The sequence below is a fragment of the Patella vulgata genome, chromosome 9 (genome assembly GCF_932274485.2).
Source record: "Patella vulgata chromosome 9, xgPatVulg1.2, whole genome shotgun sequence".
Taxonomy (NCBI): Eukaryota; Metazoa; Mollusca; class Gastropoda; family Patellidae; genus Patella; species Patella vulgata.
The window spans coordinates 2,499,292-2,524,321 of NC_065887.2; the positions used below are offsets into that span (position 1 = coordinate 2,499,292).

The 25,030-nt window shown below is 36.1% G+C and overlaps 2 protein-coding genes across 3 annotated transcripts in view; one reads left to right on the top strand and one right to left on the bottom strand.

Moving 5' to 3' along the window:
- LOC126832493 (polypeptide N-acetylgalactosaminyltransferase 1) overlaps positions 1-25,030 on the top strand; it is an 84,640-nt gene that overhangs the window by 35,011 nt on the left and 24,599 nt on the right. The window contains exon 3 of the mRNA XM_056103359.1: positions 4,487-4,647. Coding sequence (XP_055959334.1) covers positions 4,487-4,647 — 161 coding nt within the window. The remainder of the gene's footprint in view (positions 1-4,486; positions 4,648-25,030) is intronic.
- Positions 8,942-12,157, bottom strand: LOC126832183 (uncharacterized). Of its 2 annotated transcripts, XM_050562891.2 has the most exons (3): positions 11,534-12,157; positions 10,772-11,290; positions 8,942-10,564 (listed from the first exon to the last, which is right to left on the bottom strand). In XM_050562891.2, exons 1-3 carry the CDS (start codon positions 11,796-11,798, stop codon positions 9,558-9,560), a joined length of 1,791 nt encoding a protein of 596 aa, XP_050418848.1. In that variant the 5' UTR covers positions 11,799-12,157; the 3' UTR covers positions 8,942-9,557. The 2 variants fall into 2 exon arrangements, with proteins under 2 accessions (XP_050418848.1, XP_050418849.1); XM_050562892.2 differs by having other exon boundaries at positions 10,772-12,157.

Genomic DNA, 25,030 nt, shown 5'->3' on the forward strand with positions numbered 1-25,030 from the left:
ACCACGCCACTTGATATATCAACCGGCACGCGTTAACCATTTGGCCATCCCCCCCCCCCCATCCACCAAAGACAATAATTAAATTGATAATGAAATGTTAAATAACGAATTTGATGTATTTAAACACCAGACAAAAGAATCAAGGTTTAACAAACAAACACTTGCAAACCATATTTGCATTGCTGCTATACATATACATTGCTGCTACATATATATACATTGCTGCTACAGGGGGTTGGATGGCCAAATGGTTATAAGCGTGTATCATAAGGCCTGTCATTGAGTCAACTGGTGTGGTTTCGATTCCCCAGTTGTACGTGACAAGGAGTAGAGTCGCCTAGTCCTCCGGTTTCCTCCCACTGCTAAAGACCCCTACGTGTAAGCAAATTATTGAAATAAAATTGAACCATATTAGTCCTGAAATCACCTTGTTTGTGTCAAGTGGAAATTAAACCCCATTTCTCTCTCTCTCTCTCTCCACTATACTACACATATAAATTAGAAAGAGAATTGTCAGATCGAAAGGAAATGGATCTGATTGAACACACACACCCCCCCCACCTTCCTTTACTTCCACAAATAATCGTGCTGTCAAAGTTTAATTAGAAGGCAAAATTAGATAAAGTAGAGTCGATTCTATTTTTAACATTCATTTTAAAAACATGTGTTGCGACCAGAATGTTTGTAATCTTGAGCGTTGTCGATGATAGCGTCTGATAAGGTTACCTGTTCAAGATAGAGTCTGATAAGGTTACCTGTTCAACATGTTTTAACGCTGATTGCATTTTTTAAAAAGGTAAATTTAGAAAACAAAATGCAGGTTTGAGAATTGTGTGAGGTTATTTAAGATAAGCGGTAGAAATGTTGTACGTTTCAGTTCGTTATTTCTTATCTTAATTCTCATCAACTGCGATAAATCCTCCTCCAATTTAGATAAAATCACGAGATATAGGTGCACTGGTTGCCGAGAATTTTTTAAACTGAGTTTACAAGTAGATTGTGTTTTCATCTGTCAACTTTAGTTTAAAGTTTCATGTTTAACTCGGGAGGGATGTAACATAATCTAACAGATGTTTGTAGTTTAACGGAACTACCTTAGAGTTTTACCTGTCACCGGTCTAGTTTCCTTAAATACTGGCCAGGTTTCCTCGTGTCAGTGTGAGAGAGAGAGAGAGAGAGATAGATAGAGAGAGAGAAATGGGGTTTAACATCCACTTGACACAAACTAGGTCATTTCGGGACTAACATATGGTTTAATTTTATTTCAATAATTCGCTTGCGCGTAGGGGTCTTTAGCAGTGGGAGGAAATCGAAGGACCCAGAGTAAACCCACGAGGTTGGACTCGTGTCAGTGATGTAGGAGTGAGGGCCTGGGTACAGTAAACTCTGGAGGGATGTGACGTAATCTAACAGATGTTTGTAGTTTAACGAAACTACCTTAGAATTTTACCGGTCACTGGTTTAGTTTCTTAAAATACTGGCCTGGTTTCCCCGTGTCAGTGGTGCAGGAGGAAGGACCTGGGTATGGTAAAGTGTCTAGTTGTTGCAATTGGACATAAAAACCTAAGGTCTCTTGTTTACTATTGGCACATTGTTAAAGATTACTTGATATTGGAATTGAGGTCTAGTGTCTGTGGGTTCACAGGTTTCCGCCTACATCATTCTACCATATGTTAGTTCCAAAATGACCTAGTTTGTGTTGAGTACATGTTACACTCTCTCTCTCTCTCTCTCTCTCCTTCCCTCTCTTTCCCAAGCAAATTATTGAAAAAATACATATCAGTCCCAAATGATCTGGTTAGTGTGGAATGGATGTTAGACCCCATTCCCCCTACATTTTGAGGTCTGTATGTTGCATGTTTGACCCCCCTCCCACCCAACCACATCAAATATGTCTGCCTTGTGGAATCTCAGATGGCACCTTTGAGATTAATCATCCCTATAACACATAGAAAACAACAATCACATATATTTTTCTTAAAACACAAAACGAGTTTCAAGGACAATTTCTCATCAGTAAAATGAAACCAATAATAGGAAGAATAAAAAACATCAACACGAATCTGTTCCTAAAACTCCTAATGTTTTAATTATCAATTTCTGTGGCCATTCACGATCAAATTAACCAAAGATTGAATTCTTAGCAAATCGTTTTTTTTTTTACGATTTTAATTAACTTTTAACACACAGAAGTGGAGAAGATAGGGAATGCGTGAAAGAAAAAAAATCTCTATTAATTAAAAATGGAGTCTTGAGCTCATTAATGGTTTATTTAGATTGCTCCATGGAGGGTTTGTCCGACTATGAGGCAAGTCTCAGAGCCGTCTGCTCCATTAATAACTCGTAGTTAAGTACTAAAACTATAAAGGCCGTGGTCTGGTCCTATAACTAATCTGGCGCATCGTAAGGCAAACACCTTCCACAGATAATAACACGCCTCAACGCATTGACACATCGACACCAGACCTCGGTTACCAGATCAAGTTTAACCAATGATTTAAACAGATTTGGAGCAAGATGGCTAACCAGGACTGCCAGATCTTATAGCAAGAAGGTGAACCAGAGCTGCCAGATTTATATTTTTTGTATCCTTGATAATTTGTTTAACAGGAAGTAGATCTGATGAACGTTTGGACCCTGGCAGACGACCGTGTAATGTTTTTTTTTAGTGGCTGACCAGACGAAAAGAGTTCTTGTTACAAGATACCAGATTGCTAGATATATGTTAATCTTGTTATAAAACTCCTCCATGCTGTTTCTTGAGTGAACAAAAAAATGAAATAAGCATGGATATTAATTTGATGAAGTCATCAACCAATATATAAAATCTCAAGCCTTCATATTCAACCAATTAATTATTTTAGTTTACAAATGATTTTAAGTTGCTGATCCCACTGATACATTTTTCGGACAACATACAATTTTTCACAATTTGATCCAAGGTAGGCCGAATGGTTAGCGTGCGCGCGCTGTATAATAAGGTCTGTCATTGAGTCAACTGGTGTGGTTTCAATTACCCTGTTGTACGTGACAAGGAGTAGGGTCTTCTGCCCAATTAACGTTGTGGGTTTTCTCCAGGTCCGCCGGTTTCCCCCCACTGCTAAAGACCTCTACGCACAAGCAAATTATTGAAATAAAATTGAAAAATATGTTAGTCCCAAAAAGACCTAGTTTATGTCGAGTGGACCTGTCTCTCTCTCTCTCTCATAGAAAAAAAAACAAATGTTACCTGTGTTAACCAATGAAAAGGCTGCATTCTTAAAATATTTAATTGAAGTTTTAAGTTTTCAGAATAAATTTCCAGGTATGGAACAGCTTTAGAAAAACTAGTGGAGAGACTGAGAAATCTCCCCCAATTCTGGCATCTTGCTGGTTAATATATATATATATATTTTAATACATTTGATAAAGTTTTAATATGATGCATATATACCCTATAACTTGTAATATCAATTTCATCTTTACGAAATTACATCGTGTAGTTTTCATATAGATTGTGAAATCATATTATAAACCAAACCCCACAACATATTAGTATTTAAAACTGATGAGTAATGGAGGAGCCATCTTTTTTATTTAACGACAAAAATGTAATATATCGGTTAATGAGTACTATAACCATGCGTTGTGGTTCTCACGCTGTCCGACCACAGGACTCTTGATTAGAAATGTCTTGGATTTGAATCCCAGAGAATCCAAGTCTTGTCATTTGGATGGGGACTAACTCTAACTAAGGTTCACTCATGTGTATATTATGATCGAACTCTTGCCAGTTGGAAATCCACTACAGACCAAAAGGAAATGCTGACATCTATGTAAAATTCTCCGGCCCCGTATTGCCAAACTATTTGTAATAACGAGACGTTGAACTCAATTCCTTTATTAATAGAACCAAAGAAAATAAAAATACCTTGTGTTTGTTTCAAGATGACCAAGACTTCATCCTTTAGGTAAAATGAAATGAAATAGGGTTTACAATACTATTTTTCTAAACCAAAATGAAATGAAATAGGGTTTAACGTCCTACTGTTCTGCTCCGACTGGGCTAATAAAGACATACAGTTTTGAATGAGGGAAATTTTACTTGGACAGCGGCACTTCGGTCTACTTTTATATCGAATCCCAACAGTCGAAAGGGCTCCCCAGTTCTTCAGGTGACTACAGTACTAAAAAACTTCTTTCCTAAATACAGTTATCACTGAAATACCCAGACAAAATATAATTATCACTGAAATACCCAGACAAAATGATGGAAATAGATGTCGATGATTTTAACATTTTGAACACAAGCACGGTAATAGTTTCCAGGTTTGACATTGTTTTAAACACCATAAGAGTAGCAGGTTCTCCGGAAGTGACATTCACTTGATTTCATCCAGACATTTTTAATGTTGGATATGTTCTCAAAATAATTAGTTAATTCTTTGACTTTTAAGTTGAATTTTTAAACCAAAAAAGTTGAAATTTTATTATTTTTATTTTTCAGTTGTCCGACCATTGATTCATCGACTCCATTTAATGACACGGTCAGTGTGGTGATAACAGTCCATAATGAGGCTAGATCCGTCCTGATTCGAACTTTGACCTCTATTCTACGACAAACTGATCTCAATTTACTCCGTCAAATTATAGTCGTCTTTGACAACGGTAAGTTTCATAATACAATTTTTGTTTGTGCCCATTGCCCCAAGGAAGTGAAAACGAAATCAAATGGGGTTTAGAGTCCTACATCTTCTGTACCAACCAGTCTAATGCCTTTATGTGGGAAATTTTTTCTCTTACGATTGTTATTTCATGTGCATGTCAACGTCTTCACAGGTTATGAAGTTTTTCATCCCATCTGAATGACTAGATGGTGTTCCTTCCTTGCTGTTTTCCCCTTGTCAGTGTTGCAGTACAGATGCCATTCATCGACACAGAAGTAGAAATTTACCTCGTAACACCATGCACGTCTTCATTAGAATGGGGGGTTGGGTGGTTTAAAACGTGCGCATAAAATCATAAGGTCTGTCATTGAGTCAAATGGCGTGGTTTCGATTCCCTGCTTGTACGTGACAAGCAGTGGGGACGCCTGTCCAAACTTGTGGGTTTTCTCAGGGTCTTCTGGTTTCCTCCCACTACTAAAAGACCACTAAGCACAAGCAAATTAAGGAAAATACATTAAACCATATGTTAGTCCTGAAATGACCTAGTTTGTGTTGAGTGGTCGTTAAACCCAATTTCTCTCTGTAATGGTTCAGTAAAGTCGGATGTTGAACATCATTTCATTTCATGTAAATGAAACACTTGACAGTTGGAATTCGAATAAGACTAGACACAAATGCTGCTTCCGGGCAAAATTCTCTCCCTTGCATTCTACACATAACCGTAGAACTAAAAACAACCATATGTTAGTCCCAAAAGGTATCATGTTGATGGACATTAACCATATGTTAGTCTCATAATAACCAAGGTATTGTGTTGATGAGACATTAACCATATGTTAGTCCCAAAATAACCAAAGGTATCATGTTGATGAGACATTAACTATATGTTAGGTATTGTCTTGGTGAGACATTATACCCCATTCCATTTTATATCCGAAAAGGAATGTATGAATATTTTACTAGGAGAAAACCTGTCAACGAACACTTCACAGAAACCTCATCACACCATCTCATCTCAACACATGTTAAATATTCATACACTTCACAGAAACCTCATCAATCATAGGCGCTTCCTGTAGATATATAATCTGGCAGGTGATCACCTTGACGACCACAGAAATCACCTCCTACAACAAATTTCAACTTGGATGGTTTTAATTTTCTAATCAAATATTTGTGTAATAGTAATTTTTGATAGCGATATTCGAGGGTTTCACAATTTCCTGTCTGTTTATTCTGTAAATCTGAAATAACTCTTTCTCAGTAGTCAATTGCCTGTATGGCTTCCAGGATTCATTATAAATACACTATATTTACCCTTCAATATTATCACTACGGCATGGACTGGGTGGGGGTATGGCCTAATGGTCTAGCGTGTCATGCTTCCATCTCTAGTTGGTTGGTCACTTCTGGCTTACGTTCGTGGTTTCGATCCCTGGTGTGAGCGTAAGGTGGCTTGGAGATAAGGGCACCTTCTCAGCCTTGTGGGTTTACTCCAGTTTCCTCCCACAGAAAAGACCCAAGCATGTGCACTACAATAATAAAAATAAAAATTAAGACAACATGTCTGCGATATCGCCGTCGGTAGAAGCAGACGTTAAACACCAAGATGGGAAGAGTGAATAACTTTTTCCTCAAGTCCAAACCCACACACAAATGACTCACCCCCCAAAAATATCCTGATTCATGCTTGTGGGAAGAGCGAATGACTCTTTTCCGACGCAATGCACAGGATGCAAGCTGATGTAACAGAAAGCCTTAATTCAGTAAAACCAGGAACAACTTTATAAATCTGAATATGATTTACTTTCACATCAACAACATTAAAATAATCCAACAACTAAAATGGCAAAAAAATACAATTTGGATTTTATGTTAAAATAAATATTCTAACATAATAAAACTTTAGCCTAATTATCAATTGGTTGTTTAAGACATTAATCGCCAAGAGTGCTGAAATGCAACACTAAAGATACAATAAAAGTTTTAAAAGGTTAAGGGCCGGTCACACAGGCTTCCGCGAGTTGATCACGAGTGTATCGCGAGGAAGAACTGTCAAACGCGAAGTAAGCGCGGTCACAAGTGAATGACACGTGAATGAAACGTGGTGGACTCGCGAATAACAAGTGCGCACACGCGCGAAAAATTTTACACGCGCACGGAGTCCGATTTTATTTTTGAGCAGCACAAAAATTAGGCGCAACGGCCACCGCGTGTCGCACACGTGGTGTAAACGCTGTACAAACGCGGGCCAAACGCGATAACACGTGGTACACTCGCGGATCACAAGTGGACGACAAGTGGTCACTCGCGGGCAAACGCAAAATTTCTTCGTGTGACTGCGTGTGTAGCACTTGTCATCCACTTGTGATCCGCGTGTCTACAGCGTTCCTACCACCTGTGATAGCGTGTGCTCCACGTGTAAAAGGCTTCCTCAGGGATTGTGTCACGAGTCATCCGCGGGCCATTCGCGTGTTTTCGCGTTGAATCGCGATTGAACCACGACTGATTCGCGTGTCGTCCACGACCCAATCTCGTTTGTACCACTAGTTATTTCTGCTATAAAAAGATCGCGTGTGGGCCATTTTTCATCAGTTGTGATCAAGACGTTGAAGAGGCAACATGGATCCGGCGCATCGTAATGCTTTGGTTATGCTGTTCCAGCAACATCAGAACCAGCTACTTCAGGTTCAGCAAGCCCTGGATGTCAGAAGAAGAGTGAGGAGAAGACAAAGAAGAGTCAGAGCCATATGGGTGCGCCAATGGATCAACCGCAGGCCACAGCTGGGGCTGTATGACAGGCTGATGGTGGAGCTGAGGAACGAGGACCCCCGTGCCTTCAAGAACTTTATGAGAATGCCTCCGGTGATGTATGATGAACTGGTGGAAAGGCTGACACCAACACTGACGAAGGAGACAACCAATTGGCGAGCTCCCTTGGACCCAGGCTTAAAGGTGGCCATCACCTTGAGGCACCTTGCATCAGGCTCGAAATACAGGGAGATGCAGTATGGCTGGCGTGTCCCACACAACACCATAAGCCTCATTGTTCGTGAAGTTTGTGAGGCAATCGTGCATGTATATCGTGAGGAGATGCTGTCACCTCCAGAAACCCCCGAACAGTGGCAACAAATTACAGACGATTGGCTGAACAGGTGGAATTTCCCTCACGTGATTGGAGCTATAGACGGCAAACACATAGCATGCAAGGCCCCTCCCAACTCTGGCTCTGAATTCTACAATTACAAGGGTTTTTTCAGCATTATTCTCTTGGCTGTGGTGACCAGTGATTACAAGTTCTTATGGGTGGACGTGAGTGGCAAGGGGGCCTCATCAGACGCGCATATCTACAATGCCAGTGAGTTTAAAGAAGGCTTACAGAACGGTGACATTCTTGGATTCCCTCAGCCTACTCCCCTCCCAGGGGACACAGAAGATCTACCTTACTTCCTGGTGGGTGACGATGCATTTGGATTGAGAAGCTTTATGATGAAGCCCTTTGGGAACAGACAGCTATCAAGAAAACAAAGAATCTTCAACTACAGATTGTCAAGAGCAAGACGGGTGGTGGAAAATGCCTTTGGCATTCTTGCCAACAGATTCCAGGTGTTACTAACAACAATGATGCACCAACCAGACACGGTTAGGCTCATTGTCAAGGCATGTGTGGTCCTCCACAACCTGATGCGCACGAGGTATCCTGTCATGCAAAACAGACTTGTTGACATTGAACGCCCTGATGGAGCCCTGGTGCCTGGTGAATGGCGTCGAGGAAAGAATCTGGATGACACAAGACCTGAGAACCTACCAGGAACCAACAGAGACTACAAATTGGCCAAGGCTCAGAGGAATCTCATAATGGAATGGTGTTCATCCCCTGCTGGGAGTGTTGCATGGCAAGACAACATGCTCCTTGACTAGTTCTTGTGGAAGTGACAGTGTGGACAAATGATAGTGTTTGGGGGCATTGTGGCAGTATGTGTTTGGGGGGGGGGGGGGCAGCATTTGTGGCAATAAAACTTTGATAAAACTATTATATAATAAAATAAATGAAAAAAATCCTGCAATAAAATAAAGTACATTTCAAATTTGAAAAAAATAAAAGTAAGCTTAGGACCTTTAGTCCTAAACTCACTTTTATTTCTTTTCATTTGAGATGTAATTTTATTTTATTGCAATAATTTTAAAATTTATTATTTTCAATGTATTGTTACATTTGTTGCCATTCAATAATATGGTTATAAAATAAAAATGAAAGATTATTGGAATAAAAATATTTGAAATGACAAAGAAAAGAAGTTACATAAAGTATTTATTCAACTTTTATTTTTGACATTTGAAATACATTTTTGTTGCAATATTCTCCCACTTTCATTTTATTATAATTACAACTTCTAAGTCACATGGTGCAAATACTATTTTCTGATTGACTGAGATGCAACATACAATCCAAGTTCATTGGGCGATGAACAAGGTTTTGCAAACGGACTACTTTTCTACGGAGTAATTTTACTAGTTTTGTTCGCTATAAATCGATAAAATCAAATGAAATTTGTTGAGTTGTAATTACAAGAAATGAAATTAAATTTGTCGAGTTTACGGCGTGCGTTATACAAATAAGTGCACTTTTCCCCGACGTTCATCACGCCGTAAACTCGACAAATTTTAATTTCATTTCTTAAACCATTTCACAAAGTTCAATTTATTCACGAAAAACAATTAGTAACAGTTCAACAATTTTATTATCACGTATCACGTGTATAACAAGTGAAATAAAAGAAAGTCACTGCTAGCAATCCATGCTATGGCAAAAACAAAATACAAAATACATCAGTTCAAGGAATGTCACTGTAGCACCATGCACCACATCCCAACACAACAAAATACAACTGTCAGTGTAACATGAAACCTTCATGCATCCTCATCCTCACTGTAACTGTCACGAGTTCCCTGAGTAGCCACAGACTGAGTGTCACTCTCAACTGCTGTTGGTTCCACGGCTGGTGGTGTTGACAAGGATGGTGGTGCACCCAAAGCTGCAGATGCCAGAATGGGAGGTCGGTGAGTTGCTGGTGACACTGTCGAGAATGGTGGGGTGTTCATACTGTCTTGTGAAACACGGCCGAAGTTGCTCTGCTCCATGTTGAACGACCAATCCCCACCTAGGGCAGTGCTCTGTGCTCTGGACATCGATTCTGAAGATGCTGTGTGTTGACGAGGAGTACTGAGGTTGGGTTGTTGAAGCTCTTGCTGCCCAGGGTACTGCTGCTGCTGTTGGTATCCTCCCCCTCCTCCCCCTACACCATGCTGCCAGGCATAATAGTTGGGCTGTGTCTGGAAGTACTGCTGATGCTGAGGGTACTGTTGATGGTACTGATGATACTGCCCAAAGGAGGCGGCTGTGCAAGTTGGAGGAGCCGAAGTGGAAGCTGAGGGTCTTTCAGATTGAGCCTTTATCTGTTTCAGTATATCCGATATGAGCTCTTTGACATTGTTGAAGTCTTGAAGACTGCAAGACCTGAGAGTCTGGGTGACATAGCTTATGAAGGGTTCACGCTGGCTCTTCTCCCTCTCCTTGTCCTCGAGCATTTTTTCCATCAGCTTTGCAAGGAGTGTTTGGTTGGTCTGAAGATTTTTACGAAGTTCGGGCATCCAGCTCTCCGCCTCGTCCTCCTTCCTCCTCCTCTTCCTGTGCTGGAAACTAGAGTTGACTGATCCGAGCTCTGCTGCCTCCCTCTCGAGGTCTTCGAGCACATTGCCTGACTGTCTCTCCGTCTCAGCTGGGTCATCCAAGGATAGCAGAGGGGGTCTTGCTGTGGACGTGGAGGCAGAACCAGCGGCAGAACCAGTAGTAGAGCCAGCAGCAGCAGTACGTCGGATCTGCATGACAGTGTCAGATTCTTCATCAGGTATGGCAGCTGAAAGAAGGTAAACGTTTGTTAAGTGTTTTGCATTCAAATTTTTCTGAACAATATTAAAGGACTGTTATTAGGGACAAGTGAATTTCTGAATAATCATTACACTAAATCGTAGTAATTATTATGTTTTAAATTTTAAAATTAAATGTACAAAAATGCTTTTGAAAAATGGAAATGTTTGAAATAATTATCAACATATGTACTGACCTTTGTAGAAGGAAATATTATTCAGCACCCACTTGTCCCTGTCGGTGAGAAGCTTGCGCTCCTGGCCACTGGCAACCTTGATCAGCCTGACGTACCAGTCCTTCAAGTTCTCCCACCAGTGCCCGAGGTAGTCAGTCGAGATACCAATTTCTTTTGCTTTAGCTTCCCAGGCTTCTGTCTTTTTCTTGTAGTCACGTTGACTGCGCATCCACAAGTAACTTCTGTCTCGCATCCACTCAACCAGATCCTGTTCTGTGTCAGGTGGCAACTTCCACTCCTTCTTGGGACCTCTTGGCTTTCTCGGCTTCTTGCCCTTGCCCTTGGCATGACCATCAGCCTCTTTCTGCTCCTCCACAGGCTCCTCTCGCACCAGAACTTCGGGTGTGGGGTCATGTGACGCAGGTGACGAAGGTGAGGCAGGGTTCTCCAGTGGCACAAGCTGTGGCTCAGCCTGAGTGGCGACGGGCATAGTGGCAGTGCTCTTAGAAGGACCACTCGTGCTGACTGGAGTGTTTGCAACTGTTGTACAAAATGAAAAGAGAAAATAAAGGTATTTTTAATAAATAGTAAGGAATGTTGAAAAACATACATATCAAATGAACACTTCAGCATAAATAAAATTGAAATAAATAAATTTGAATACTTTCTGACAGCCACGTAAACGAATATTTAAATAAAATAAATTTTGAACACGTCACGTTATACTAGTAACGAGTATTTCCAAATAAAAAATCAAAAACATGTTACATAAATTGTACTTACCATCAGGAAGAAGCTCGTCCTCTTCTCCACTGCCATTGGAACCAGGGACACCAGCAGCGGCAGCAGCAGCATGTACACGAGCCGTCACCTTTATGCCCATCTTCTTGGACTGCCTGTTCTTGCTGCCCTGGGGGGGCTCGGGGGTGCTGCTCTCCACCTCCTCGGTAGCAGTTTCAGGCTCCGAGACTTTTGCCTTCGGCCTGGGCCTTGCTTGCCTCTTCATCTTCTTGGGCGTGGAGTTGCCCTTCTTTGATTTCGGTGCCATGATTTTGATCTTTACTCTACGGAATATTGATCGATACTGATCCAGAACACCGGACGCGGCGGCTTTTATACACGCGGGCGGCAAGCGGAGCACAAGTGATCGGCACGTGATTCACACGCGGAGCACATGTGGAGCACAAGTGATACACACGCGCTGCGTGTGACCCCATTTTCTGACCACAAGCGCTCACACACGGAGGACTCGTGGTGGACACGCGATGCACACGCGCGCGTGTGGTCCACTTGTCATTCGCGTGTCCAGCATGTCTGAGACAAATTGGTTGATTTTCACCGCGTGTAGAAAAAATTTGCAAAATTTATAGCAAAATTACACGTGATCAACTCGCGGAAGCCTGTGTGACCGGCCCATAAAATACAATTTATAACACAGGAGAATATCAAAAATTATTTATTAAGAGGGCAATATGGGAGATTAGATAAAGAGTTGACAGTTCTTGCTATAATACCAGTAGTTTAAAAAAAATAACTGAATATGCTGAAAAATTCAGACAAATTACTGCACTCTGAACTGAGATATTAGCGATTGAATTTTAGGCATAGCCTCGATCATCATTACTAAAGTTGGTAGAATAAAAAACATAGTCTCAATTATCTCTTTTTACATTTAATTATCCTTCACAAAGCGATAGCATCAAGAGTTGATTATAGTCTGGATAAGTTAATTAATGTCTAATTAATAATTTAATAACATTTCAGGCCTAAAGAAAGATCTGCAATTGGCAGATTTAGCTCTTGAATAATGTATGTATGTTTAATAAAATATTACATGAAAACACATCCAACAAACAGAATATTGAAATGTTTGGTTTTACCAGTATATTATTGTTCCTCCCACTTTCTTCTCATGTGGAAATGGAAATCTATGTTGAGTATCGGAAGCCGATATCATTAATTAAATGTCTGAAATCAATCAGTAATTAAAATATTACTAATTAAACTCATCAATTATTTCGTCACTAATTAAATAAACCTGTCTTTAATATGCTTCTCATATTTTATGCTTTTGAAATTCGAGCTGAAATGTACGGAGGTAAACGTCATCTTTTTTTGACGAGACAGTAATTAGTTCAATTATTTTAAATTTATTCTCGAGTCACAACAACCTGGTAACTACAAGGTCCTGGGTCCAATCAAGATATTGGCAGAGAAAGTTTCTTAGTTTCTTTCGGCATTGTTTCCCACTAGTCAGTGGTGCAGTATGGCAAGGAATATAGTTGTTCGGGTAGGATGATAAACTGAGGTCCCTAAAAGGTACATAAAACACCTTTGACAGGTTGAAAAGCTTGTGTTGTCTACAGCCTGATTTGAGTAGACAAATAGGATGTTCAACTTCATTTCATTTCCTCTCGAAACATTAAATATGTTTAGTAGCGTTGATAAATTTAAAACTAGGAGGGAAAATATGACTAGACAGGAAGTTTACCAGGGGAACGTTTTATAGGGTCGAATATCTCCAGGGGGAACTTTTTCTGTGGGAGTCTGGAAGGGGAGGTGAACATTCCTGTCACTCCTGCTGACATGTTATAATCCCTGTGATTGTAGTAATTAACAATATCATTGGTTACACTAGATGTAATCGTGGCAACTTATATCAATTATAAACATTGTACATTGTATATCATGACCTTGTGTATATCAATTATAAACCTTTAATAATAATACAGATTATAATATTTCATGACATTGTATATCAATTATATATCGTGTCTCATGCTCTTATGATTCAAGTGTGGTTAATTGGACAATAAACCCGCTCTAAATACGAAACCGGAAGTGTTTATCTCCTAATTATGACATATCAATTATAAACCGTTAATACAGACTATGACATATTATGACATTAGTATATAGATTATAAACTGTTAATACAGACTATGTCATATTGTGACATTGTATATAGATTATAAACCATTAATACAGACTGTAATATTTCTGTAAGTACGTTAGTTTTTAGATTCACTAAAAGAGAAAATATCATAAAAGAAATATGATCTAAAGGATGATGGGATAAGTGCCGATTTTAAGTGCTTGCCAGAAAGCGTAAAATAGTAACATATTCTGTTTGTCATAATTTGTTATTGTTGAACGATATCCAATCCTGGTAGAAAAACAGTGTATGATATAGGTAATGGTTTACAGCATATAACGGAGATATGATAAACAATAAACAACTCAGGCTGCATGTTACAAATCTCATCTTTTTCATGTCTAGGTAGAAAATAAAACAAACTCTAGATGAGCTGCAGTTTGTTGGAAATATTATAACTGATATAAAATGTTGTTTAACGTCCTACTGTTCTTCATGAGTATATGCCATACAGTGTGCTATGATAGAATTTTACACGGACAAACTGTAACCCAGGTATCATTTAATCTTGTGTATCTAGCACTAATTTCTTTCACATAAGTTTGATATCAAATCTTTGTTTAAAAATTCATAAAAATTATTTAAAATCACCCAAAATCATCTAATTTGTACTTGTGTCCAGTTTAAAGCTGACTGATTAATTTTGATAATGAGAGTCCAATTTAAAAGTATTTAATTTTCTGACCACTGTTCAAAAATTAATCATTATACATCAATAATCAGTTGGGTTGTTTATTTTTGAACAGTGATCGAGAAATTAAATACTTTTAAATTTGACTCTCATTATCAAAATTAATCAGTCAGCTTTAAACTGGACACAAGTACAAATTAGATGATTTTGGGTGATTTGAAATGATTTTTACATATTTTTAAACAAAGATTTGATATTAAATGAATGTGAAAGAAATTAGTGCTAAATACACAAGATTAAATGATACCTAGGTTACAGTTATAGCTTACTTATATTTTGAATTCAAAATAAGCAAGATCTCAAGTATTTAGTCCCGGTTAGTGCGACAGCGCCACTTTAACTTCTGAAAGACTGTAAACACCTCTTTACCTTTAATTAGATTTACCTTTAAACATCCGATCAGACACTTTTTACCTGTAGACATTAAATTTAATTAATGGAAAATAAATATTTGTTAAACATGAAATAGAAAGCTCTACAAAAAAAAAACCCAGCTTCAAAATAAAACATAAGATTAAAACATGTCTGAAAATACTCACCTGAAAATTTTAAAATTAATTAATGAAAAATAAAATATTTGTTAAACAAAACTTCAAAATAAAACAAATATTTACTTTGAAAACCAAAATAGTAATTTCACAAAATAAGACTTGAATAAGAACAACCTTTGAAAGATAAATACAAACTCTTATTACGCTTTCAATAAATAACATCCTTTATTTTCAAGTTTTCCAATTTCTTTCACAATAAATATTTTTCTGTTCAAACTGTCAGCAAATTTTTTTTTGCTAAACAGAAGAAAAAAATAAACTAAATAAATTGGATGAAAAACAAAATATTTAGATAAAGGTGGAGGCAAGGATAAAGTCTCTCTAATTGGATTCAGGAAAATATCCCTGCGATGCTAAGATGTAGCAATTTATTTACAAGTAAATGTTTAGACTAGGTATACACCCCAGGATGCGTAACGTTAGACGTGTCACGCGTATATATACTTATGTACAGGTATGCCAACCCCCGTTCACTTTATAAACAAAACCCATCTTGAAATTAGAATTTTTAATGGAAATTTTTTTTAAGATGTCAGAAATTTTGTGTAATTCTTTTATGATAGAAAATGTTTTGGTAAATAGATAGTTTGAAAGAAATGAAATGGAATTGATTTAATGTTATACTTTTCTTTACCGACTGGGCTTAAGGAAGGCGATAGTTTTAAAAAAATATATAGGTAATTGAGATAGTTTTTTAAGGTGTACACAGGTAATTAGTGACATCATACAGGTGGGGAATTAAATCAAACATATACCTGTAATTAAATGAGCTAAACCTCTAACCCAATATTATCTATGATATAAAAAATTAAAGACACAATTTAGAATTCAATATGACCCATTTCCATCCAAATTGATGTTGTTATGTTGCCTTGAGAATAAGGGATCCTAATATCCAATATTTAAGACACAATGAACAAACAATTCATTTATTCTATGGTTTCAGGCGTCATTTGTAATGAGCGCAGGAAAAACATTTTATACAAGTCAATGCGAAAGTGATTAGTAATGGCTGATTCACAAACAACAAAATAATAATAATGTGCATAGGGTATGCATACAGGATCACTTTTTAGAACATTTTGAACCAATTTTTAAAAAGTTAAGATAATCTTTCAATTTGATGTTCTTTATTTTTTATGAATCTGATATTTTTTCATTCTCTTTTCTCGAACAACTTTTTTTGATTATTATGTAAAGTTTTTGTGGTATTTTTGCCTGGTTTCCTGTGGTTTTAATGTGTTCGGTTTAAATCCATTTTGTGTATAAATGGTAATTGTTTTACATTTCTCAGAAGAAGAAATTTCTACAACTTTTTGCCTTAAAATATTTAAAGAATTTCAACTGTTGATGAATACACATGTGCATGTGAAGAGATGTTTTCCTGTATGCGATGATCGCCACACCATTTTTTGGGAGAAAACCAGACAGTTTTAAACAACATGTGTTGAAACTAGAATTGTGGATCAATCTAGTAGAAATAGCCATATCACACAATAGTTATAGGATTTACATTGGCTTCCAGTGAAAAGCAGAATTAAATTCAAACGTCTGTGCTATCTGTGTGTAACTTACAAATGTCAGAAAGGTGAAGCACTGGCCTACCGGTACTCAAGGCTTGTTTCACAGAATTCATTGGTTCCAAAATGATGTATATTATGCCTTTGGATTCCCAGTTTCTCATAGACTGTACCAAATCTATGGAATTCATTACCCTTGAGCATAAATAATTCACAATCTCATGGCTGTTTCAAGAAGCAGTTAAAGACTAGTCTATTTTCGACTACTTATTAAAGTTGCTAATTCAATATCATCAAAAATCTTCAAAATTAAAAACACGAATTATTTGTCAATTCAAATCAACATTGGTCTTGTGATCTTACAGGGAAAAGATGAGCTTCTGATATCCAATATTTAAAACAAAATAAACATTTTACCATTGGTACATGAATTGTGTACCATAATGCGTTTCAGCGCCATTTGGAACAAGGGACTCAAAGAACTGGGCTAGACATATTCCAGAAGTCATGTCAAATGGTGATGCTATATTCTTATCTGGAGAAAATGCGCAATAAATACCATCGGTGTAGACTGGAAAAACCAGACGCTAAAGATTGCCATTCACATGAGACTTCTGGCGTATTTTGCCGAACATAACTGATTAGAAATTACAGTAAAAACAGAAACGATTGAATGTAAATCAGTTTATATACATTCATGTTACGTTATTATATGTGTTGCGACCCATTTTTGTCAATTTCTAGGTCCCAAATATTAGCGATTTAGCTCCTTTAACATAAACTGTGTTTTTATCTTGTGATTAGTGGCAAACTAAATTTCCCTAATTATTAATGACCAAACGATTAAATTAATAATCATTTGAATTTAGAAAATATTTTATTTGTGCTTTGCTTTTACGGATAAATATTATTATACGATACAAGAATGGATCCAGGAATTTCGGGACCGTTGTTAAATTTTTGGTCCAAACCGAAAAAAAAACCTCCAAATCTTAAATCTTATATTAAACAATAAAAAAAACATGACAAAAACTCCATTTACCCAATCTGACAGGTGTTTATTCAATAGTGTGTTATATTTAAATTGATTTATTTTTAAATGTATCCAATGTAGATGATTGTTATTTTATCTGATCACTGCCTTTTAATCAATCAGTTCACATTTGTAGAAATAAAACCCCTTTTTTTAAAATAGAAATTTGAATTTTCCTATCCTTAAGTTCCTAAAAAATATTCTCTGCACTTTTCAACAGCAACTCCTTAAGTTTCTGTAGATTTAAGTGAGTTTGGGAGAAAAAAAAAATGAAAAGCTGCTGAAAAATGCATGCACATGTAGGATTTGGAACAGACACTGGTCGCATGCTACCAGACGTCATTGACAGATGGCGCTGTCTTCAATTAGTAGTCGTCACCTGTAATAATAAAGGGTTCTATTACTGTCGAGGATTTTAAACATCAAAAATTCAGAACTAACAGTGATTCCAACCTTTCGGTGTTTGGTTTAACGTGAGGTGACTTAAAAACACTCCATGATTTGTCGAAAAATATTTTGAATGATTTTTTTTCGTTTTGGTGAATGTAAACAGCTGTCTCATTGGTTGAGTAATTTATGGGAAATTTTCAGTCCGTTATTGCATTTTGTGTCATTTGGTTTTTGGATTTTAAGTATCAGTATAAATTACTTTAATATAAAAATTGTATATTATTTAGGACGTTGCCTTGGTTATAATTTCTTACATCATAGGTAGCTATTTTATTTTATTAACGGTGTGGTACCCCCTTATTGGTGGTGCAGGACTGAGGACCTGACAAGAGACAATGTATAGTCGTTTGGATGGGACAAAAACTAAGGTCACCTGTACACATTGCCATGGACGTAAAAGAACCCTTGACAGAATACGATATGAGAGTAGGCTATAGTGCCGCTGTCCAGGCAAAATCACCCTCATAGCACACTTCATATCGTACATGTATGCCCGTCCTCATAAGCCCAGTCAGAGCAGAACAGTAGGACGTTAAACCACATTTCTTTTCATTTTATTTATTATCACGTGATGAAGGAAATTAAGGTGAGGGACATCATGTGGCAGTGAGTTCCATTGATTTGAAAATTTCGCAGCATTTGGTATCTCCTACAAACCGTATAAGTGCTGTGTACACTATTTTGATAGGCCTCTTTTAATCCAATTGAATTGCAAGCCGCAAGATTTTTTTTTTGTTGATTTTTTTAATGAAATGTAAAATGACGAATTTTAGTTGACCAAACTATGAAAGAAATTAAGACATTGTCCCAAACCCAAAAATATGCAGTCGAACTCCTTGACTTTAAAGGCTTAAAACTTGTCAAACCCCATTTCATTTCATTATCATTTATAATTTGTCAAACCCTATTTCATTTTACAACTTTAAAGGGTTCAAACTTGTCAAACCCCTTTTCATTTTGCAACTTGTCAAACACCTTTTCATTCTGCAACTTTAAAGGCTTAAAACTTGTCAAACCCCTTTTCATTTTACAATTTTAAAGGGTTAAAACTTGTCAAACCCAATTTCATTTTACAACTTTAAAGGGTTTAAAACTTGTCAAACCACAATTCATTTTACAACATAAAGGGTTAAGACTTGTCAAAGGGGAGATAAGCAAAATAAGATAATGGTTAAATATTGTCAAACATGGAACCAAATAAATAAATAATTTAAACCTGAAAAGATGTTTTATATTAAATGAGACGACATCTGTGTAAAATATGAAACGGATATTCTTATCATCTCATCCTAGTCAACGTTAATTTGACGAAAGTACTATTACAGATAAACACCAGATGAAGACGAGTTACTGCCGTATGTTCGCAACAAAAAACACACACACACCCTATCAAAGTCGTATCATCGTTAAAGTTAATTTGATGATGGTACAAAGCGCCCTCTAGAGGAGGAGTTTTGTTACGTTAGGAACCGATCTGTTTGGACAGGTGGGTATGATGGGATAGGTCACATGGTTTTTTGTTTTTTTATGTAATTAGATCTGGTTGGTTAATTTATGCTAGGGCTATGATGATTGTTTTGGAATGGCAGATGGAGAGTGAAAAACATAGAATCGGAGGAAGTTGTGCAGATGCGATAGAGAGGGGTAGATGAATGAATCAGGAAAAATAAGATGAATGTAGGATAGAGAGAATGGTGGGGGAATGAATAAAATTATAAATGAAATTGACACAGGATAGAGAGAAGAGAGAGGGATGAGATAAGATATAAAGGAGAAATGGATGTTAGATAGAGAAAAAGATAAATGAATATAAGAATATGATAGAATAGAATAGAGAAAAGAGTAGATGAATTAAAAGGAAAAATGAAATGTAGGATAGAGAGAGAAAGGTGGGTGAATTGAAGGAGAAATAAAATGGAATATCATGTTTTCAACAGGAAGAGCCAGTTGTACATATACAAGCTCTCAGGAATGAAATTAAATGTCCTTTAACTTACTACAGAGTGCTATATGATGAGGGCAATTTTGTCCTGGACAGTGGCATTATAGCCTACAACTATATCAAATTCCAACTGCCAACTAAACTTATCTTAATATGAAGTCATGTTTACTAAAACACTTATATGCCATGGTCATTCAGATTATTCCTTTATCAAAATCATTTTTTCATTCGTTGCACCTGTTCGTGATTAATAGCAACATGTCAAATAACAGATGAAATATTATTTTGAAAATATTTATAAATAATTTCATCAGATTACCTCAAGTTTTTCTAAGGAGAACTTTCTTTTTACTCAACAACTGGAAATGGATATACCAATACCGTGTTTACTCAGTTGTTTGGATGGGACAAAAATAAATGAGGTCCACATAAAATTGATAATAGACATAATTCGGTTAACAATGATAAGACAGAAACACTGCTGTCCAAATAAAATTCATACATGTGTACTCCTGCAAATTGTACAAAATATCCACACATGTTAGTCTAAAAATGACAAAGATAATTTGTTCATACACCAGTAAAAGAAAAATATGAACGATTTATATGTTTGTCAGTAAGCTGCTTTATTTCCCATGTCTATAAAAATCAATTTAAAATAGAAATGATGAACGGCCATGTTGTAATGAGTGTAAAATAAATAGAGTTAAAACATTAATCAATACAAGTTATAGATTGATTGATTGATTGATTGATTATATAACATAATGGTTGATCAATCAATTTACTTGTTTAAACACTGATTAACATCTAATTCCTTAATTATACAGACAGAGAGAGAAAGGGAGAGAGAGAAAGAGAGAGAGAGAAAGAGAGAGAGAGGTAGAGAGGTTGTATTCCTTTCTTGATTTTAGGTCTCAAGGCCCGATTTATACTCTGCTAAAGGACAAACCTGAGATTTTTTATTTCCAGGTTGGGTTGTAAGATTTTCTGTGTAGGATAAAACACCAGGGGAAAGACAGACTGAAGAAAATAACCCAAGAATAAAAGAAAAACCGAGGTCAGCAGGCCAAGGTTTTTCTTTCAAGGGTTTTTTTCTGAAGTCTTTCTTCCCCAAACATAACCAAAGTCGAGGACTTTATCTTGCTTATAAACCATCTATGTTTACATGTACGTAAAATGAGAATATCCCAGAATTCCAGTAAGAAAAACCTTATGTCATGCTTTCTTATAGAAAAAAAAACCCTACCCTGGAAGAATAACCCAGAACAGGTTTAAAAAAAAACTTTCAGACGAAAACCCCCAAATTCCCATGTATCTATTCAAAGCCGCTCCAGACTTTCAGGACACAAGTTATTCCGGGCATAGAATATACCCCAAAGATCAAAGAGATTTAGCATTATAGGTCTATAAGTAAAAATAAAATCAACTCGATATTTGAGACGGTGAAAAGTTTTTCAGATGATAGTTATCACATCAAATGCAGATGGGGGGGTTGGATGGCTGAATGGTTAGCGTGAGCGCGCTGTATCATAAAGTCTGTCATTGAGTCGACTGGCGTGGTTTCAAATCCACGGTTGTACGTGACAAGGGGTAGGGTCGCCTGTCCAACCTCGTGGGTTTTCTCCGGGTCCTCCGGTTTCCTCCCACTGCTAAAAACCCCTATGCGCAAGCGAATTATTGAAATAAAATCAAACCATATGGTAGTCCCGAAATGACCTAGTTTGTGTCGAGTGGACTTAAACCCCATTTCTCTCTCTCTCTCAAATGCAGATTTTCTCACAAATTCGATCCTTCAATGTGTTACAAAAAAGATATTAATTCCAGCTTAAATTAAATTTGTGAAGCAGAATTATGGCAAAACTAAACTGTTAATGATCTAAGTTTCCTGCCTTTTTGTGACCATGCTTCAGGTGTGAGTTACTGATGCTTGATCGGTGGTTATTTAAGCCTTTTAAAAACCATGTTCATGGTGTAAAATATTTCTTTCTGTTTTAAGTATGCCTATTTTCAAATAGATTCATCAAATTATCAAAATCTTATAAAAATATACAAACAAAAATATTACAAATGTACAAAAATATTACAAATATACAGAAATATCACAATATACAAAAATATTACATATATACAAAAATATTGAAAATATGCAAATAAAAATATTAGGAATAGAAATATTACAAATAGAAGTATTATAAATATAACAAATAGAAATATTACGAATAGAAATATTACAAATAGAAATATTACAAACAGAAATATTACAAATAGAAATATTACAAATAGAAATATTACAAATAGAAATATTACAAACAGAAATATTACAAATAGAAATATTACAAATAGAAATATTACAAATATACAAATTCAAAGCAAAAATATGAGCATTATTTTAATAAACATGTTATATAAAATAGAGATATTGCTGTTTGTATAGGCCTATCCGCCTGCTTCTTGTACTGTACTTGATGACTAAACTGTGAATTTTAATCGTGTGTTGTCAGCGGCAGGCTATCGTTTTTTCCTGGATTTTTGGGATCAGAAAAGGGGTGTTTCTGTTATACATGGAGTTTTATCGTAATTGTTAAATATACAACATTACAGAATTATTCTACAACAAATTACAACCAATCAGTATCTTAATTACTCTACATTTTTGTGAAAATTAACAAAAACATTCTACGTAAAAAATAATTGGAAAAAAATCTTAATTGAATAGCACACAGAACTGAACTGAACTGAGCTGGTAATTCTTCATACTTAACAGATTTAATTTCATTTTGTCCAGAAAAAACAAACAGAATTGATTAAATGTCCATTTTTTAAAAAAAAAAGCACCAAAATGAACTCGTAACTTAAAATGTTCTGCATGTTTCTGAATCAAAAATTACATGTCGTAATAGTTGAAATAATTTTTTTTTATTAATCAGATATTTTTTTCTTTCTTTGATGCCGATTTTGAGATTAAATTAACTCAAAAAAATAAACAAAACAGATTGATCAAACCAGATATCTGGTACGATACCATCTAAAATACAAAAGTCTTGAACATCAAGAGATCTATTTAAGCGGCATTTGCAATAAACTAATTTGCACAAAAACATAATTACTATTTTGATTTAAAGTGATCTGTTGAGGATTCTCCCAACTTTATCAATTAAAAGATCTATTCAATATAACCAAATTGTTCCTTTTTAAAGATATCTGGTTAGATTGTGACTAAAGCAGGAAGTCTGGTACATCCAGAGCATATGATAATCATGAATCGAAAGTAACCAGATCCCTTGTTTATCCAGATGGCTGGGTGATAAAGGTTATAGACACATTATCCAGTAATATTATCCATGTAAAAACAGCTGAGGGGGTTTATTTAGGAGGTGAGGGAATATTTTGATGTTTGATAAACTAAACACTATTGAAAACAAATCATGTGATAGACAGATGGTAGGAGGAATAAAATCTTCAAACTAGGTGTATGTATGATAGACAGGGAGAAGGAGGAATAAAATCTAGTGAGATGAATAAAATCGTGTAATAGACAAATAATAGGAGGAATAAAACCCACAGACTTTGGTGCATGTATGATTGACATATAGTAGGAGAAATAAAATCTGCAAGATAGATAGATGGTAGGAGGAATAAAATTGACAAGATAGATAGATGGTAGGAGGAATAAAATCTTCAAGATAGACAGATGGTAGGAGTAAAATCTGCAAGATAGATAGATGGTAGGAGGAATAAAATCTTGTAATAGACAAAAGATAGGAGGAATAAAACCCAAAGGCTTTGTGTATTTATGATAGACAGATAGTAGGAGAATATACATGGTAGTCAGATAGGAGGAGTAACTCATTTCTTTGTCTATACCAATGTTGTAAACCTCTAAAATTGACAGATGGTCAAAAGAAAAAAAGTGAAATCTATATCTATTTACAAGATGTACTTAGATCTCTCAATATCAATTTTTTCTTCGTAAACTAAACTTGTTTTATTTTGTGATTGTGGAGTGAAGGACATATAAGACGTGGGGTGGGGGGTATATCTAAACCAGCAGATAGAGCTAACTGGCAGGGTTACCTTAACAGAGTAAAAACAATGTAGTATTATTTAAGAACAAAGTTTCTCCATAAAGTTATTTCAGTGCAACTTTTATCTATTATTTTCGTAAAATTCTGATATATTTACATTTCTATGTAAACTTGTTTTCAGAGCTGGTCCTAAGACCAAAAAAAAAAGGGTTCTGTTTTCTGTAACTGATGGAAAATGGGGTAGGGTCGGTGGTAAACGCAGAGAAAGATGACATTTATATTCATTTATAACAACAAATAATATGATATTTTCAATTCATGGTATCTTTGTGAATACTGAATGGAATTGAACCATTTTTGGTCTGATATTCGTTTTAGAGATTCAATGTTCACAATATAGTTGTCTTCAAGTGATTCTGTAGTGCTAAAATGGTGCATCATGACTTTAAACATACATTAAATCTATTGCAGGTCTTTTGTTAGGACTTAAATGTCGGATGGCTGCGATATAAGTAGATTTAAATGTGTTCTGTGGTTGATGTGGTTACCGTAAAAATAGATAATCGAGTCTTTTTTATAATAACATTGGTAGTAATAGTTTAGGCTAGACTATAATTGTATTGCCGATATCTAGGCTCAGAGTGAAATAATTTGACTGAAATTTTCAGCATATTCTCTTTTCATTATCTATTTTTAACTATTATAGAAAGAACTGTCAGTTCTTTATCTAATCTTACCTAATGCTACTTTAAGTTGAAGATATCTTGTACATGACCATTCTGAATATCAGTTGAAATTGTGTGGCTGAATAGCCTGAACATAGGTATGTCATGGAGTCAAGTGGCGTGGTTTCAATTCAACCCTCTTATTGTTGTCTCTCGCTGTCTCTGTAATAATATACTATTTAGTACAGTTGTTACTGCATTATCAAATCCAACTGGAAGTTTTAGTGGTGTTAAAGAAAAAAAACACCTAACATATTTTATATCCACATGGCTGAAGAGGATGGAATACTTATGTTATTTTTGAGAGTAATATTCTATGGTCACATGTTCAATGATAGGTGGGAGAATTTTTACCCGGACAGCTGAGTTTCCACCTTCTCATCCTCAAATTGGAACTGTCAGGGA

Bases quoted from the DNA above. Each gene is read 5' to 3' on its own strand.
- LOC126832183 (XM_050562891.2), bottom strand. From the start codon at position 11,798: ATGGCACCGAAATCAAAGAAGGGCAACTCCACGCCCAAGAAGATGAAG. The intron at 11,291-11,533 runs GTAAGTACAATT...TTTGTACAACAG, and splicing joins GGACGAGCTTCTTCCTGATG to TTGCAAACACTCCAGTCAGC. The intron at 10,565-10,771 runs GTCAGTACATAT...ACCTTCTTTCAG, and splicing joins TAATATTTCCTTCTACAAAG to CTGCCATACCTGATGAAGAA.